The sequence below is a fragment of the Aspergillus pseudonomiae genome (genome assembly GCF_009193645.1).
Source record: "Aspergillus pseudonomiae strain CBS 119388 unplaced genomic scaffold BDV37scaffold_79, whole genome shotgun sequence".
Taxonomy (NCBI): Eukaryota; Fungi; Ascomycota; class Eurotiomycetes; order Eurotiales; family Aspergillaceae; genus Aspergillus; species Aspergillus pseudonomiae.
Window position 1 is genome coordinate 24,586 of NW_022476071.1, and position 17,850 is coordinate 42,435.

The 17,850-nt window shown below is 48.5% G+C and overlaps 6 protein-coding genes and 2 non-coding genes across 8 annotated transcripts; 4 read left to right on the forward strand and 4 right to left on the reverse strand.

Moving 5' to 3' along the window:
* The first annotated feature begins 908 nt into the window (after positions 1 to 908).
* Positions 909 to 1,532, forward strand: BDV37DRAFT_257761 (uncharacterized protein). Its single transcript, XM_032082977.1, has one exon. It carries the CDS (start codon positions 947 to 949, stop codon positions 1,121 to 1,123), a length of 177 nt encoding a protein of 58 aa, XP_031937710.1. The 5' UTR covers positions 909 to 946; the 3' UTR covers positions 1,124 to 1,532.
* BDV37DRAFT_286638 (MFS transporter) lies at positions 1,354 to 3,715 on the reverse strand (the record flags this gene model as incomplete). Its single annotated transcript, XM_032087956.1, has 10 exons — positions 1,354 to 1,430; positions 1,711 to 1,844; positions 1,951 to 2,062; positions 2,124 to 2,533; positions 2,595 to 2,681; positions 2,746 to 2,778; positions 2,854 to 3,098; positions 3,148 to 3,182; positions 3,249 to 3,358; positions 3,417 to 3,715. The coding sequence occupies 10 exons, from the start codon at positions 3,713 to 3,715 to the stop codon at positions 1,354 to 1,356; spliced, it is 1,542 nt and encodes a 513-aa protein (XP_031937711.1).
* Positions 3,716 to 5,000: 1,285 nt separating this feature from the next.
* Positions 5,001 to 6,971, reverse strand: BDV37DRAFT_203509 (kleisin alpha). Its single transcript, XM_032079885.1, has 2 exons — positions 6,578 to 6,971; positions 5,001 to 6,520 (listed from the first exon to the last, which is right to left on the reverse strand). The coding sequence occupies exons 1-2, from the start codon at positions 6,839 to 6,841 to the stop codon at positions 5,009 to 5,011; spliced, it is 1,776 nt and encodes a 591-aa protein (XP_031937712.1). The 5' UTR covers positions 6,842 to 6,971; the 3' UTR covers positions 5,001 to 5,008.
* A 539-nt stretch (positions 6,972 to 7,510) lies between these two features.
* BDV37DRAFT_t186 lies at positions 7,511 to 7,600 on the reverse strand. The gene has a single exon. It is a non-coding gene; the product is annotated as a tRNA-Asp (tRNA).
* A 424-nt stretch (positions 7,601 to 8,024) lies between these two features.
* Positions 8,025 to 11,751, forward strand: pmr1 (Ca(2+)/Mn(2+)-transporting P-type ATPase PMR1). Its single transcript, XM_032082978.1, has 3 exons — positions 8,025 to 8,417; positions 8,521 to 11,014; positions 11,071 to 11,751. Exons 1-3 carry the CDS (start codon positions 8,310 to 8,312, stop codon positions 11,643 to 11,645), a joined length of 3,177 nt encoding a protein of 1,058 aa, XP_031937713.1. The 5' UTR covers positions 8,025 to 8,309; the 3' UTR covers positions 11,646 to 11,751.
* A 115-nt stretch (positions 11,752 to 11,866) lies between these two features.
* Positions 11,867 to 11,938, reverse strand: BDV37DRAFT_t185. Its single transcript has one exon. It is a non-coding gene; the product is annotated as a tRNA-Arg (tRNA).
* A 1,269-nt stretch (positions 11,939 to 13,207) lies between these two features.
* On the forward strand, positions 13,208 to 13,787 carry BDV37DRAFT_257767 (uncharacterized protein). Its single transcript, XM_032082979.1, has one exon. It carries the CDS (start codon positions 13,472 to 13,474, stop codon positions 13,751 to 13,753), a length of 282 nt encoding a protein of 93 aa, XP_031937714.1. The 5' UTR covers positions 13,208 to 13,471; the 3' UTR covers positions 13,754 to 13,787.
* Positions 13,788 to 14,987: 1,200 nt separating this feature from the next.
* Positions 14,988 to 17,349, forward strand: BDV37DRAFT_203603 (ammonium transporter). The gene is made up of 4 exons (XM_032079886.1): positions 14,988 to 15,559; positions 15,623 to 15,954; positions 16,012 to 16,603; positions 16,660 to 17,349. The coding sequence occupies exons 1-4, from the start codon at positions 15,451 to 15,453 to the stop codon at positions 17,310 to 17,312; spliced, it is 1,686 nt and encodes a 561-aa protein (XP_031937715.1). The 5' UTR covers positions 14,988 to 15,450; the 3' UTR covers positions 17,313 to 17,349.
* Positions 17,350 to 17,850: the final 501 nt, after the last annotated feature.

The window sequence follows — 17,850 nt, forward strand, 5'->3', positions numbered from 1 at the left end:
TAGCCCATACATCTTGTTTCTCCTCTAGTCCGAACTATTACTATGGACATACCACTAAACTATGGCGAATTCACACAAAAGCCCCATCATCGTAAGGCAACGACTAATTTTAACCTAATCAGGTAGCCAAAAGCCCTCACAAGGATTGCCAGCCAACAGAATGGGCTGAATACTTTCAATATGAGCCATTTTTACCTACATCCCCGGGTCTTTCCGGCATGCTCCCCTACTCATTCGTCCGCCTTTCTCCGACCATCCAGCGCCATGTCAAATCCAGTATTTGCCTCGGTTCCTGGGTAACCCTAAAGTGCCTACTTCGGAGTACTTCTCCTAGGCAAGTAGCAATGCCTCGACCGATCAATTCGGTGAGAATGGTTGACAGCTGAAATAACTTGGTCCTCTCGTGGTGATCTGCCATGTCCTACGCCCATTGTAGGCCTCGTGCTGTCCTCGTGTCCCGTTACCATTTGATTGGATTGTCACCATCCGGCCTACTTTGACCCAGGGTGTGGCTGATTCTCAACTGTAATGTAAGGATGGCACTGGCTCTTGGAGGGTTCAAGGGGGTTCATTTGCCCTACCTAGCAAGCTGGACATCCCGTCATATGTTTTTTGGTCGGCCTGCACTCGTTCCCGTCATATGAACTGTAAGGGATTGCAGGGGTATGTTTTACCCCTGTGAAGTGGCCGTACCGGGTTTAATCAACGAGCACGAGGCTTCTATCTATACTTTATAAAACCACCATCTATTACATTTGCGTATGCGCGTACACAATGTACGTACGTACGTACGTATGTATGTACATACACACATACATGTACATGCTTTAAGTCCATTGCCCATCTAAGCAATAGTCGTCCCACTTCCCGCTGTACTATAAGCAAGCCAATTAACCAAATTCTTACCATATTAGTACGGGCCCTAGGGCCTCGGGAGCCAGGGTAAATGAACTCATCCCGAGGCCGATATAAGAGAGTCAGATCCTTCATCCGGACCGAGAAGAAGTGGATATCATATCTATCGGGCAGCAAATCGGCTCTTTTGCCGAATGCGACTACCGTACCGGAAAAAGATATACCTGCCGTCCCAATTACCGTTAGCTCTCAATTAACCATTGCTTGATCTGATCTACAGCTGCATCAAACTGCTCATGGAGCCAGGTGCTGGCAGGAAATTTGCCTAGAGGTCAAGAGAAACCCCTAACACCAAGGACGCCGAATACATTACACCATTGTAGCTGCAGCGTTGGTCTGCAAGGAAGGGCTACCAACTCCAAGCTATATAGCAGGCAACGCGGTGTAGGCAAGCAATGAATTTGATGGCGAAAGGTGAAACATGATTGCTTGGGGGACTTACGGAAATGGCGCCATAAAAAGCGTCAGAAAAGCGAGCAGCGAAGAGGCCCAGTGGTATCCCAGATTGTTGTACACTAAGTCCATTGGTCAGTACCTGGGTCTGAAGTCGGTACGCCTAACAATAGTAGCAATGCAGGAAGCTTGGTGACACTGATGACAGTCTGGTCACTCAAAACGAGCTAAATCATATAGTGGAGGAGGGTGTGATCAGGTTATAGTGCTTCTGATCCATTTTTTCCTGGGCCCATTGGTGTGTAGTAACGAACAGACAGAAAGGTCATGTAACATTATATGAAAAAAGAAGAGGAGGGGGAGGAAGAAGAAGAAAGAAAGAAAGAAAAAAAGGCCACTTACTTTGGATTCCAAAAAGGGGAAAGACACCGCCGAACGTTGAGCGAGCGAAGCTGTTCGCTGCTAGGGAACTTGCAGCAAAGACTGGATACGCATCAACCAAGAACGTAAAGATACCTGAGTATACAAGAATGGTCCTATCCAGGACAGAATTCATCAGCGTCAATGATCTACGTGGCCAGGTTTGCAGCAGGAATCAAAACTTCAGGGAAGTTATATTGCCGGCCTTGTGTTCAAACTCACCCGGCTCCAAAGAATGCACTGCCAATTATGGGTACAATCCAATGCACATAAGGATAAATTGTCCAAGCAAATATAAATAATCCTATGGTGACAAGAGGGCCACCAAGAATCGCTGCACCGTGTGATTAGCAGTTCTGGTTTACCTGAAAGGTACTGGGAAAGAGCATACGCACCTGGAGGTAGACGCCACTCTGGTTGAAAGTCTTCTATTGTTCCCTCCGTGCTCTTGTGATTCTCTTCCAAGCGTTGGTAGACGCGACGCCAGAAGGGATCAGATACAATAGCAAAAACCATTCCCACAAAAAGGCCGAGGAAGCAAAGACCGCGCTGCCACAGTTCAAGGCCATACACGTTGCCAAATACCAGCTGGAAGGCACCAAAAAATAGGTATATTATACCCAGCAAAATGGCTGAGAACACACAGAGGCACAAGCACATAGGTTCCAGTGTCAGGAGAAGAACTGGCCTGTAGATCGAGCGTAAGACAGTTCGTGCCACCGAGCGATTTAATCTTTCTATCGGTGCTTTCCATCGATCATCCCCTGTCTCTTTGCGAAGTTTCTCTGCCTTTTGCCGCAGAATGCTAGTGGGACTAGTGTTATGAAACGAGTTTCTAGAGAGTAAGCTTTGGCAATTTCACTTACACGGGGTGATAAGTTTCCGGGACGAAGAAAACAATTGAAATCAGCAATACGCCTGTCCAGATAAGAAGCACATAGAACGTCCAGCGCCTGAGAACAAGTCGTACAAGTGTCAGCCACAATTATCTCCAAATAGACAGCTAGGTAGATATACCATGTAGTGAACTGATTTATGAACCCACCAACCCTGAGGCTTGTCAATCATCGCAACGCAAACCCAACTGACAACTGTTCAGCAATTGGGGCTAGTAGCAAAACTCACAATGGTCCTACTTCAGGTCCAACAAAAGGCGATGCCGTGTACAGCATCATAGGCGCGCTCAGTTCATGGCGAGCAAATAAATCTCCTACCGTTCCACCTGCAACGCTGAGAAAGGCGCTCCCAGCGATACCATTAAAAAAGCGGCATACGAGCATGGTCTCAATATTCTCAGCCACAGCGCAAGGAATGAGCCAGATCAAGAATAAAGTGAATGAGGTAATATATATATATCTTCGGCCATAAAACTAAGGAGCATTAGCTAGGGTGATGAAGTTTAGTGTTGGGTATGCAGACCTCTGATAGGGGTCCCAGAAAAAGCGGGCCAATACCTGGGATGAGTAGAGGTCAGAAACTAGACATAAAAGCCAAGCAAATTCCTGACGGCTGGGACCTACCAAGGCCCCATATAAAGAGCGATAACCCGAGCGTTGCGACCAACCGAGAACAATTGAATTCCTCTGTTATCTGGTCGTAGGTAGCGGTATACATTGACGAGGTGCAAGTCCTTTCGACAAGGCATCAGCACAACGCAAGCAACGATACAGTAGTCACTCACTACTCACACGCAAAGAGAGCCCAGCGAGCAAATGATAACAATCAACCACCGCCTCATGGTATTGAAGTTCCGAGGGTTCATCGGGTCATCCTCGTCCCAGCTAACAATAAAGGTAGATGATTCATCTGCCTCGCCCCCGTCATCGCCAAGAGCAGTTTCTGCAGTTTCTTCATCCGCGGTATGGCAGCTGTATCCATCATTCAAAGACCAGCTACGTTCGATGGGACGTGAGTTGGTGGAGTGCAACTTCTGCATCCGCTCTTCGTTGGCTGGTGGGGTTTGGATTGGCGCAAATGTGCCGTCCATATGTTCATCGGATCTCACCTTCTCCAATTCATCTGCCTCGTTCCCTTCGTCACTTGTAGAGCGCCTGGTTGAATCCACATCGGTACTCTGCACTTGCCTGAGGGGCGATACCACCCGCTGTGACGCAGTCATGATCGAGTAGTGAGGTAGAGCCCTACTCTCATGTAGTTTTTCGCTAATGCTATCGGAGATTTTGAAAATATGAAAACTACGTCTCTCGACTGTGTAACAAAATGATAGCCCCAAATACTAAAGTAACTCAACGACGATTGCTTGAAATAAATGAATGCCGGCAAGAATCACCCCAGTGAGGGCAAAGCCGAGTCACACCCTAAGCAGTACTTGCTCTTAGAGATCTCTGGGGAAATTGACCGAAAAATGGGGATTCGGAGAGGGTTTCAATAAATATTCAGTGTCTGATAAACGAACAAGATAAAGCCTGCAAAGTAAAGTAATTATTAGTCACATTTGGGAGGATTGTACTAACTAACTACATAAACCGGTTAGTCTAGTTCTTGCTGATCAATCTGGATTGAATCTTGAATAACTACTGGCACTAGTCTAGTCAGTCGGCTTTTCCTCTGCCGATTGCCACAGCATTATCAGTGGAGACATATCACAGCTATGATACGTATATCCTTGTTCGTTGCAGCAAGTGGTAAATCGTATGTATGAATCGTTAAACGGTAACTCTCGCACCTAATTTTCTCTTTTCATTTCATTTCCACGTCAGTCACCTGGTTCTATCTCACCGTGTTCACCCAGGACGTTGGAGATCATTTAAGTTTTGATAGCGAACTACGAAGTACATCGAGTATGGAAAATTCCCCGAGCCACACGTGTCCCATCCCCACGTGAACACACCTGCTACAAGTATCGTAATGGATCATACAAAGTCCAATTGCTCGCTTCTATACCTAAACCTATGTGAAGAAAGACATTAGAAAACTCTTTTTAAGTATCGCCCCTAGAAGCTCGCCCACAACAATAAGGAAAATACCAACTTTCCAGCTTTGGAACGAGGATCCAAACAGTCATTCAATAGCTACCTTTTCAATCCGAACAGACAACTCCATGACACCAGTGTTTCATTACATGAATAATTTCCCGCACCCAGATAACAAGCCCTCAAGGGAACCCCGGCCGAAAAAAAAAAAAAGAATAAGAGTGAGCAGAAAAGAGAAGAGGATAGAAGCAACAACGAGTAAGAATCGGCCACTCGAGCAAAACGTCCTGTACAGATACACACCTGACACCTCCATAGGTCCTGATCTCTGAAGTTGGCGCACCGCGCTAAACTACCACCTGGGAAGGTTGAGTGCCTACTTCCCCATTGGCGCTCTCTTCAGCCCACGAACCCCAGAGAGCACGCTTGCCACGGATTTTGAGAGGGCCACCAACGGTATCGGGGCGTTGTTCAACCTGGACGGCGTCCTTTGTGGCCAAAACCAAAACCTCAAAAAACATCTTCGTCGCATCCGCCTTGGATGTCTTGCGTTCAGGTAGAAGATCCTGGAACTTCACGCTCTTCTTCTGTTCCACTGCAGATTCACCGAGACAGTCGCGGAGAATGTGAACAGCATGCTTGGTACCAACGGAGACAGGGCCACTGTCCGCAGGTTGGATAGTGTCATCGAGCTCTTCCAGGGGATGATTCATTCCCTCATCGTCGCTCATACGCAAACCTTGATCGTCATCGTCGCCGGGAAATTCGATATCAGACCGCTGATGAAGCGTTGAGTCAAGACCAACACCTTCATCGATCGGTACGATGGCATCTTCTTCGCCAAATTCCAAAGCAGGGGCAGTAGCTGCCTCGATTTCCATGTCTGCAATTCCGCTATCACGCTTCCTCTTGAGCTCACCAGCCTTCTTAATAGCATCGAAGGAGAGCAAGTCACGAAGTTCTGGAGCCCACCCACGTCCGCGACCTCCTCCTAGCACATTCGTCACAAAGTCACCATTCTTTTGCATGTCCATGAGAGTGAGCAAAACAGGATCACGGGGTAAGAAGGACGTCGGCTTCAGGATAGTGGAGCGATCCGCTTGCAAACCCTTTATAATATGGGCCTTGTAGTCAGTTTCCTTATCGAGCTCCACGGTCATAACTTTCCGTCGCTTCGTGCGCTGCGAGTGCTGGACAGTCATATCATCCTCTGCCTCTCCCTCTACCTCGTCCTGATCTTCACCTTGCTCTTGCTGGAGTCTTTCCATGTCTGCGTCTGGCATCTCTGAGAGAACGCTCATTGAGTCGCGATCGAGCCTGCGCTCTTCGGCTTCGAATGCCAGGTCTCCGTCATCACCAATATCCATGGCTGTATCGTCCGCCTGCAGAAGAGTGTCTTGTGGGCCCTCGTTGGCCAGGTCCATCTTGTCCAGGGGGTAATCATCTTCGCCAAGGTCCAGAGGCAGGTCAACATCGTTGAACTTGCCAGCATCGCTAAAAAGATCCTCTTCGACGGGACGAGGTGCGGGCGCATCTCGACCAACTTCCATACTAAAGTCATGCCCCAAGGGCGTATCATCCTCTCCCAAGTCAAGGTCAACCAAAGTATGGTCTTCAAGGCGCGCGGGCTCTTGTGACACAGAGCGCCGAAGACTACTGTCTGGGAAGAGCTGGCTTCCAAAGTCCATCGATGTTCCTGGGCGCTTCCCCTCCGGCTCAAAACTGAGCGGCTGGGGTAAGAGCAAAGAAGAATCCAGGTTCATGAAAAGGTCCGACTCTGTAAGCACATCTGGCAAAGTAATACCTCCTGGGGCAACAACAGTGGTTGTCAAGTCATTGTTATTAGTCAAGCGGAAAGCCTAGGAATTGTTTCTTTAGTGTCATTTGTGAAAACAGTATCATTTGCCCGAACATACCATTTTGATTTTCATGAGAGCCTCATTGCAGTCATCCAATAGGTAGCGTGCCTTTCGGCTATAGATCCGGACCACACCTAACAACAACTGACCGCTCAACCGCAAAGCCATTGGAGCTTGTCCTTGGTCGACAATAGCACTGACACTGCTCTCGATATCCGACTGTAGAATGTGCGATTTGGAAAGCTTGCGCTCCAAGTTAGCCGATAACCAAACACGGGCCAGCGGCCCGGTTTTTGACAGAAGGGTCTCCGAATAGAACATGGCGTCACGAAGTTGTGTATCAAGCGATATTAGAAATGGTTATTCCAAGGGGTATAAGCCCGCCTAACGCGGGGTGGTTTGCGAGAAGTCCCTGGCAACCCAAATGCGATGACGCGCTGTATCCAGAAAACAAAAAGATCGGCAACTGATGCTTCCTCCCCTTAAGGCCTAAAGGGGTTATAAACCCGGAGACGGCAAGATAGATACTATATCTGACGAGAAAAATTATCGCTGTGTAAAGAAATCCACCAAGTCCGAAGGTTAAAGAGGGGTGCAGGAAAGGAGGGGTGGTTGGGTGGATTGCGATGACTCTGGTGTGGTTTTCGCAATGGAAGGGAAACAAGAGAAAGAGAGGAAGGGCGCGTCTAGCGGGCGGGTTGATGGGCAGCCTCCACTGGCAACGGGTTGCGGCGGGCAGCACTGGGATAATGGGCAATGCTGATTGGGCATTTAGTTGCGTGGTTGGGGTCACGTGGTATTAGGTCACTCTCTGGTTACAGAAGTTAATATTGTCAATACGGCCCCAGGGCTATCTATTTACTGTGTATAGTATATTAGGGCCTGATTGACAATCAATCAGCCTCGCCTTAACTCCTGAAGGTTCCTCCATCAGTAAAAGGAATAAAAGAAGTATATATATAGCCTCGAAAGGCTTCAACAAAAAAAATACTCCCCGACTGGGAGTCGAACCCAGGTCTCCCGCGCTTGTTCCTCGTATAGGATGACAAGCGGAAATCATGACCGTTAGACCATCGAGGAATTATTGACTGAGTTCCATACCAAGCAATTTATATTTTATTTTACAAAGCCGCTCCTAACCAGGTGGAGCTTACTCATATCATGGGAGCGATGAACAAAAGCAGTATATTCCTGGCATGAACAATGATGACTAGTCCTGTCTCCCCTTCAATACCTGAAGGACCGCGTGGAATCCACAGATTTAGGGTGATCGAGTCACCTGCAGTATCGTCCAAAGAATTTACGTGTGGGCGACTGTGGAGGTAGGCGCATAGCATACTAGGTAGTACTCCGTACATAGGCTATAGTGCACCCACACTAAAGCGCGTGACCGCCAAGAGTAACCCCTTCGCTAGGAACAATGACAAGCGTCTGCATACAATATGTTTTCTCCATAATTAAGAACGACAGTTGGTTTTTAATTCAACATCCAAACATTGATCGACGCGGCTCTCCCTAAGAGCGTCGTCTTTGGTGGGACCTGGAGGTCTAGCCTTGTCTCTTCTTGAACCAGCTGCACGGCCCTTGTCTGGTTTCCACTTAGTCCCCCCATATTATTCGATACACCTGCGGCCGAAATCGCGTCTGAGAACGTGGCTTCTACGTAATTTTTTTCCTCTTTGCCATCGCAAAATCTTGTCCACCTCGACATTCTCCTTGATCCCGACGGGATGATAACCATTGTGAGCCCCATCTAGCAGGACGTCTTTGGACAGAAAAAGTATGAGAGATGTCAAGGTCCGCAACGCCTGCGCTACCTTTGCATAATGCTCAGGCCCCCGACTTGAGGCCTCCGTCATATACTCCGACAGGTGTACCCTCCAACACGTCTACTTCAGTAAGTCTCGCTGTAAGGCAGATCTAGCTGATATGCGCCGCGCTCGCGCTTTCGATTGGCTTCCTTTGGACATCCAGCCGCTAACTTTCAGTTCATTAACTAGACATCCACGTCGACTTACTCTCTATTAGACCCACAGGAAACAGCTGAGCGCTTACAGACATCCCTTACCCACGGACTCACTCCTGCAGAAGCTGAGATTCGTTTAATACAAAATGGGCCCAACGAACTGCCGCACGAAGACCCCGAGCCTCTGTGGCTCCGGTTTCTTAAACAATTCCGGGAGACATTAATTCTACTGCTTCTGGCGTCAGCGGCAGTCTCTTTTTTTATGGGCAATCTTGATGATGCGGTAAGCATCACTCTCGCGGTAACCATCGTTGTTACCGTCGGATTTATTCAGGAGTATCGATCGGAAAAATCCTTGGAGGCCTTGAGCCGCCTGGTGCCACATCATGCGCATTTAATACGCGACGTTCCTCTCTCAAGTACCCCTCCTATCGGAAGCTCGATCCCTACAGCTACCAGTGGAGAGTTCGAGCTGCAAGATCTCCGAAGCAAGAGCCCGGGCTCAGTTTCTGCCGCTGTCAAGGCTTCCACTACTGTTCCGGCGAATGAGCTAGTACCTGGTGACCTAGTTTTATTTACAGTTGGAGACCGTATTCCGGCGGATATACGCATTACTGCAGCCACTGATTTGACCATTGATGAATCAAACCTGACTGGTGAGAATGAGCCGGTTGCTAAATCGCCAGACGCAATTCGCGGCCCGAAGGCTCTGGCGAGACACTCGCCCAAGATTGTCACTCCCCCCCGATCTCCATTCTACGACGCCCCAGCCAGTGGCGCTGTAGGCGCTGATATCCGCTTGAATGAGCAGCACAACATTGCATTTATGGGAACTTTGGTTCGGTCGGGGTATGGACAGGGTATTGTGATAGGAACAGGTGCGAAGACTGAATTTGGCAGTATTTCAGCCTCTTTGCAGGAGATCGAGAGCCCACGCACACCGCTTCAATTGTCGATGGACCGTCTTGGTCAAGAATTAAGCTATATCTCCTTTGGTGTCATTGGGTTGATTGTAGTCATAGGATTGATACAAGGCCGAAAGCTTCTTGATATGTTCACCATTGGTGTCTCGCTTGCAGTCGCTGCGATTCCAGAGGGTCTTCCTATTATCGTGACAGTTACTCTTGCTTTAGGCGTGCTGCGCATGGCCAAGAGGGGGGCTATCATGCGAAGACTCCCCAGCGTCGAGACTCTCGGCTCTGTGAATGTTGTATGCAGTGATAAGACGGGGACACTAACGCTCAACCATATGACAGTCACAAAGATGTGGCATTTTGACTGCCCGGAGCCATTCGAGGTGCACAACGATATAAGTTCACTAACGCCTGGGCCTGCAGCTCGGACCGTTCTTCGTGTTGGTAATATCGCTAATAACGCTAGACTCTCGCGCGTGCATGCAAATTCACCTGCCAGCGCATCTTCTGCTGCAGTGTTGTCTTCCACCGATGATAGGGCTCCGGGAACCATTAGGAGTAGGTGGGTTGGCCAGCCAACCGACGTTGCCATCCTGGATTTGTTGGACACGTTCGGGGAGGATGATGTGCGCGACCGCATCAGCGCCCGCATCGCCGAGACTCCCTTCAGCTCTGAGCGCAAATGGATGGGTGTAATTATTGGCACTGGCACTGGCGAGTCAAGTAATATGGCATACATTAAAGGTGCTCTTGAGCAAGTTTTGAAGCGTTGTGATACGTATCTTACAAAGGATGGACGCGAAGTTATACTGGATGAGCCGCGACGTCAAACAGTGAGGCACGCTGCTGAGCATATGGCATCAGAGGGTCTCAGGGTGCTCGCTTTCGCCAGTGGAGCAGTGCGAGATACATCAAAAGGGCGACCTTTTGGCAGCAGGACAGGCACTCCTGTTTCTAGAGCTACCCCGGGTGAAGATGATGACCGATATACCGGGCTGGTCTTTGCAGGACTTGTGGGGATGAACGACCCTCCCCGTAAGGATGTTCACAAATCTATCAGGCGCCTTATGGCTGGAGGAGTTCGCATCATCATGATCACAGGAGACGCTGAGACCACGGCAGTTGCGATTGCAAAGAAACTAGGAATGCCAATCAATGATATAGCCGGTTCGCGACCTGTCATGACTGGTGAGGAGATCGACCGCATGAGCACCGCGGAGTTGGCGCAGGCCATATCGTCTACTTCCATTTTCGCTCGTACAAGCCCTGACCACAAGATGAAGATTGTACGTGCCTTGCAATCCCGAGGAGATGTGGTGGCCATGACGGGTGATGGCGTGAATGATGCACCAGCCCTCAAGAAAGCAGATATCGGTATCTCGATGGGTAAATTGGGCACGGACGTTGCCAAGGAGGCAGCAGATATGATCTTGACGGACGATGACTTCTCCACGATCCTGCGAGCCATTGAACAGGGCAAAGGGATCTTTTACAATATCCAGAACTTCATTACATTCCAGCTAAGCACCAGCGTTGCTGCATTGAGTCTTGTATTGTTAAGCACTACTCTTGGCTTCAAGAATCCGCTGAATCCGATGCAGATCCTATGGATCAGTAAGTTAATGTCATGTGCGAGCACTTGGCAGCTGATAGCTGACATTCATCAACAGATATTCTTATGGACGGCCCTCCTGCGCAGTCCTTGGGTGTAGAGCCCGTTGATCCGTCAATCATGGGACGACCCCCACGACCCAGAACAGCCCGGGTACTCACGAAGCCTCTCATTCAACGGGTGCTAACTTCCGCATTGATGATTATGCTGGGCACGCTTGCCATTTACGTCTACGAAATGGGCGATGTCGATGACGAGCTGAACCCAGGCAAACGCTCCCGCGTTGTAACGGCCCACGACACAACCATGACTTTCACCTGCTTTGTGCTCTTTGACATGTTCAACGCCTTGACTTGCCGCAGCGAGGGGAAGTCGGTGCTTCGTGGCGAGATCTCCCTGTTCGGGAACAGGATGTTCAATTATGCCGTACTCGGATCACTTGCCGGACAGGCCTGTGTGATTTATCTGCCTTTCCTGCAGCGAGTCTTTCAGACGGAGCCGCTCAATCTGGCGCATTTGTTCAAGCTATTGTGTATTTCGAGTTCGGTGTTTTGGGTAGACGAGGCCCGGAAATATTACCAATCGGTGAAGCGGCGGCAGGCTGTTGGGGTGGGATACAGCGTAAATGTTTAAGGCCGGGTTGATATACGCTTTCCACTAGTTGTCATAGAGGGCGCATCATAGAGAATTAGTATTCTTGGGAGACACCTGAAAAGTGCGTATGTTGTGCGGAGTAACATTGTTTTGGTCAACGGGTTTGATAGAGAGAGGAAGGGGAGGGATACAAGTTACAGGGGAGGTTAAATAAATATGTACAGTTAAAAAAAAAATCTGTACTAAAATAAAATAGAAACTGACCGACGCAGGGATCGAACCTGCAATCTCTTGATTCGTAGTCAAGCGCCTTGCCATTGGGCCAGCCGGCCAACTGGTAAGGTTATCATGTTCTTTATAATACATAGGGCAAATAGATTTCTCAGTGGTAAACGCCCTCTTTTCTCGGTAGCCCATGGTCACATTCAAAAACCATCATCAATGTTTTGGCCGGAAGAAGAACACTGTATGTATAAAATAGTAACTAGTATCTTGGAGTCTACAACTGGGTGTATTATGAGCTCTTAATCCCATCGTGTTGCGCATTGTACCCCCACCTTGCACAGTCATCCTGCGGTGTATATATATATATTCCCAGTGAGTGTGAGTACGCTGGTAGGGTCGACGATGCAAGACAACGCATAAGGTATATATAATGGACCCCACACCCGAGTCTCAGACAATGGATAACGATAAATTTTAAATCTAGACATGCTAAGATGAAAGCTTCCACGGAGCCCCCTGCCCTGTCACACGGGCACTACAATAGACAGTTAGGGTCCAACTAGTGCATATATCCCTCAGGTAGCGCTTCCCCAGTCGCATTGCAACTTCAGCATACGGGCCATGCAAGGAGTGGAACATGGGAGCTAGTCAGTAGCGATCTCTAGTTCCCACGGGCATCCATAGGGTAAATCAGTGACCACGGGTGAAACACAGGTGCATCATATCGAGACATCATAGTGGGATACACCAAGCCTAGCCTGCAGGAAGGGTAATGAGCAGCTGACACAAGTAGTAGTATGGAATGACTATGACATTGCCTGCTCTGATCACATGCATGTAATATATGTAGTCCACATAGTGTAGCCCCACCGTTCTCAACTATTGCCTGGCCTGTTGACCCCCATGGGGTACATATGATCTTCAAGTGATAACTATCCGAAGACGGGCCCCGGTAGTACGAATTTTAAGCGTTGAAAAGAGACTCATGAGCGAGTTTGTGAGAACGATGGGCGGATAGGGTGTTTGGTTTGGCCGTTAGTCACTGGAAAATGGAGTAGTGCTAATAATTTAAGCTACCCAGATAGTGGGAAAGCTAAGGCTAGCTGGCCGGAGCCCACAGGGTAACGGACCTATCACTGGATTTAGATTGAGCCGGGAGGCTGAACCCCACACACACAAGCAAACGCGCCGCAATATTGGTATTTGTTACTGCCACGAAGGGGAGGAGCGGATTAGACCTTAGGAATACACCAAATATGTACTCTATATACATTCCATCTCTCCATCATATGGGGACAAATCTCTTCAATAAAAGACTTGCAGACCAGACATAAACAGAAAGTTAGCCAAGAAGCTCTACAAAGTACTACTACCTAGTAAGGAATAATCCGAGCCTGCTCAGTGGGGGACTTTTTACTCCGTACCCCGAGGACCATGGAGGAGGCGCCTCTAATATCTCCTCCTCACAGCCAAGCCCCAGCTAGATAACAATTCCTCCGGAGGTTCTTATCGGTTCGGGATGGTACTCTTAGTCGGCGAAGCATCGCTCCTGAAATTCCCGAGTGAATTCGGGTGATTGAGGGAGCCTGTCGAGGAACCGACCGAGCGGTCATTGGCCGAAAGTGGACGTTATCAGTACGATGGAGACTGAAGAGCCAAGACTAGGCCGGAACCGGATGCAGAGGCCCCACATGGCGGGAGGGTGGCGTCCAGGACCTTATCGGGACCTCATAGCCAATCATTCGGGAGATAACTATGAGTTGAGAGAAACGGGGATGATAAGGGCCACTGCATTTTTTTTTATTTGTCTTTCCTTAGGCTCCGCTCATCACTGGCGGATGGATCCCTTCGTCAGATACCAACCAGAGGATTGGGCGTCAAGGCATTCCAGGACGAATGCCCGATATAACCCAGACCCTTAAAGGCCTGGACGTTATCAGTGATAACTGGAGGTACGGAGAAAGACAGAATCGGATAGATAGATATATGCAGCATTTCGTAGTGTATAGAACATCTGGTCTACAAGTATAAATAAACCACCCAGAGCCCATTCATTCTCTGAGTAGGAGCTTGCTCCGCCTCTCTCCGGAGCGTTCAGCTCCGTATCGCTTGGTTTCATCTCAGCATCATCACATCTCCCTCGCAATGCCTATTTCGGTCTCGGCCAAACTCTATAGAGAACCAATGCCAAGTCCCCCGATAGAGACTCACTGAGATGTTTAGGCTGAAGAGGGGGCCTCCATTGATCAGGAGATGCGGTTCATCTTGGATGTGATATGAACTGTGGATCATGATAAAAGAAGTTGTCAGCGACCCTGACGATTACCCGTGGGGGAGGAAGAGAAAGGACATTCAGATGCTCCTTCTGCTACCTAGGGTACCAAAGGAACTAATCAACTAACTAGTAGTTAGTCTGTACTATGTTTACACACTTCGCCACGTTTTAGGGCAAAAAGGAGAAAAGAAAAAAAGAGAGACAACCCCATTTGCCACCAACAGATGAATGGTTCATGAAGTGATGTTGAACTTGCATCAGAAGATGCAATGGAACAAGGTGAAGATGGACAGCCAGTTTTTTTTGTTTCTTTTTCTTTTTTTTCTTTTTTTTTTTTTTTACAAAAAAAGAAAAGAAAAGGTATTGAAACGAGGTTGGTGTTTAAAGTCTGATTCCCATACTCATGAAAGGGGGTGATTTGATTGGAGAGTCGTGAGGATCCGTCGATTGACTGTAAGCTTGAGTTTATTTTATTCCATTCGATTTCTCACATCTTGTTATCTCTGACTACAGAGTATTTGGCATTTTTATTTTTATTATATTATTTTTTTTTCCCACTCAATTTATCGTTTACCTTGCCTTTCCCTTTCTCCGCGCCTCCCTCGCTAGGTTGCTCGATGATCCTTTTCCTTTCCTTTCCTTTCCTTTTCTTTTTCTTTGTCCTGTCCTATCTCTTCTGATTGACCGCGTTCTCGTATAAAAACCGTCTATCTACATCCTTCAACTTATCAACGCCGTCTGAACAGAGTTTCCAACAAGTCTTATGTAAATGACTGACTGATGGATTGATTGGGCATAACAAATAAAAGGTCCATTTTCTCTTTCCAACTGCCCCCACTTACCCTTGGCCTTGGAATCCGTGCCGATCAATTATCGCGCCCTAGTGGTGACCTACTCACTGTAGGCCTGGACTTATCTTTCAATTGACTCGTTCAGATTTGCAAACGCAAATTCGTCCCGTCCACTTGCCGACCCACTGGCCGTATCTTTTCCAGAACGCTCGGCCTGCTTTTATATACTACAACATCTCCGCCCCCGTGGCGGTTTTTTTCTCCACACACATACACAACCTGGCGGAGTTCCTCTCTCTCTTTTCCATTCTGTCCTGCATTCCTCCCGAGAGAGAAGGTGAGACACTCGACTGACAGACACAACAAAAGAGCCCCCTGCTTCTTCCCTCGTCCTCACACAACCGAAGCTTTTTGTATCACTGTCTCTTTCCCATCAACACCCACCATCCGCCCTCTTTCAGCTCCCAGGCGGTGGCGCTGCTACGAGAAATAATCGGCACCGCGTGCCTGAACCCGAGATTCCATACAGAACTGCAAAGAATTTGTATATAACATGTCGGACATTAAAGCGCCTTTCGTCCCTGACTATGCATCTTACAACTGGACTGGAGCCCCATCTAACTATGACTCGCTGGCGACCAATGAGCTGGGTGGCGATTCCAGTATGTTCTAAACAACAAATATCCCGCTTTTTTCTTGTTCATTAAGACTAATTATCTCACCAGGGGTGGAGAATGTGAACAAGTGGTTTCAATCCGGTGATCAAGCGTACATCATCGTGGCTTCCGCCATGGTCATGGTCATGATTCCCGGTCTCGGTTTCCTCTACTCCGGTCTTGCTCGTCGTAAATCAGCCCTGAGTATGATTTGGGCTTGTATGGCTTCTTTCTCTGTCGTCACGTTCCAGTGGTATTTCTGGGGCTATTCACTTGCATTCTCGCCTACGGCCACCAACGGATACATCGGGAACCTCCGTAACTTCGGCCTGATGAAGACATTGGCCGATCCAAGTCCCGGTTCTGTTCTTGTGCCCAATCTTCTCTATGCCTTTTATCAGGTTAGTTTCTGGGCCTACCCACATAGGCGAAGATGACTAACTTCGAGTGTGTATTAGATGCAATTCTGTGGTGTCACTGCTGCGATTATCATGGGAGCTGTTGCCGAACGCGGACGCTTACTCCCGGCTATGGTGTTTGTGTTCGTCTGGGCTACAATTGTATACTGTCCCTTGGCTTGCTGGGTGTGGAATGTGAATGGCTGGGCAATGAACTATGGTGTGTTGGACTATGCAGGTGGTGGTCCAGTCGAGATTGGTTCCGGTTTTTCCGCACTCGCCTATTCAATGGTGCTTGGTCGTCGCCAGGAGCGTATGATGTTGAACTTCCGCCCTCACAATGTCTCTCTCATTCTCCTCGGAACCGTTTTCTTGTGGTTTGGATGGCTTGGATTCAACGGTGGCTCAGCCTTTGGAGCTAATCTTCGTGCTACTATGGCGTGCTGGAATACCAACCTGACTGCGGCTTTTGGGGCCATTAGCTGGGTCCTTCTCGATTGGCGCTTAGCGAGGAAATGGTCCATGGTTGGTTGGTGTTCTGGTACCATCTCCGGTCTGGTTGCAGCTACCCCAGCATCGGGCTTCATTACCCCCTGGGCTAGTGTGATTCTGGGTATAGTCACTGGTATTGTTTGCAACTACTCTACAAAGGGTAAGTTCTATTTGTGATGTCCCAGCCAAACAACAGTAAACTGACTGGATTTATAGTGAAATACTGGATTCGTATCGACGATTCCATGGATGTGTTAGCTGAGCACGGCATCGCGGGTATTGTCGGTCTTATCTTCAACGCGCTTTTCGCCGACGATGCGATCGTAGGACTGGACGGAGTCAATACTGGTAGCGGAATGGGTGGATGGCTGATCCACAACTACAAGCAGCTCTACATTCAAATCGCTTTCATTGTCGCCTCAGCCGCCTATGCTTTCGTTGTGTCTGCCATCATTGCCTACGCCATCAACGCAATCCCTGGCCTGAAGCTGCGGGCTTCCGAGGAAGCCGAATTGCTCGGTATGGACGACGACCAGCTTGGCGAGTTCGCCTACGACTACGTCGAAGTCCGTCGTGACTATCTTGCATGGACCCCTCAGAAACATGACCAGCTCGAAGATGGCCACCATATTCCCGCTGCCGCTCGGTACGGCATCGGGGAGCACAGCGAAATGATGCTTGATGGCCACACTCCCATTGGCATTGACAGTCGTGGTTGCAGCGAAGGCGACTCCGGAATCCATGAAATAAAGATCGCACCGGCACCTGCGCCAGCAATGGCACCTGCGCCACGTCAAGTTGCCGAACGACATCCCGCTCACGAGGGATCAATACCGCCTAGTGTCGAGGACGATGAGAAAGCACAGTAATGTGCCAGGACTCTGGATCTGTTCCATTCTATGATTTTGTGTTTTCCGTGATATCCAGCGTGCGTTTCTTTACTTTAACCATTTTGGCTGAGCCAGAATTTTCTCTTGTATTTGATACCTGTGGTTTGGGGTTGGTTGGAACTGGCGTTTAGGATTGATATGAGCGTGTGTCTCCATCTGTATATAATTAGAGCTTGCTTGGGGGATTTTATCTTTCCGGATACCACATGCATAGATTTGTCAGAAAAATGGTATTTAATGACATTAATTATCTATCTATTCAACCCTTAAAATCAAGTCAGTACGTCGATCCGCAATCTTTATCCCTTACCCGTGATAAGCCCCTAACCCTAATTTAATGCGTTGACTGCCTGTTCAAGAACACCTTCTAGTACTACTGCTGTTGTGAATATAGCTGCCTAATTATTCACTCTATTACTGGTTTGGAAAGTATGCCCGGCTTGATCTAGCAGATAAAGGAATGAGGAACAAAGAAGTAGGTAAATAAGGAAGCCTAGATAGGGTCTCTAAGCAGAGA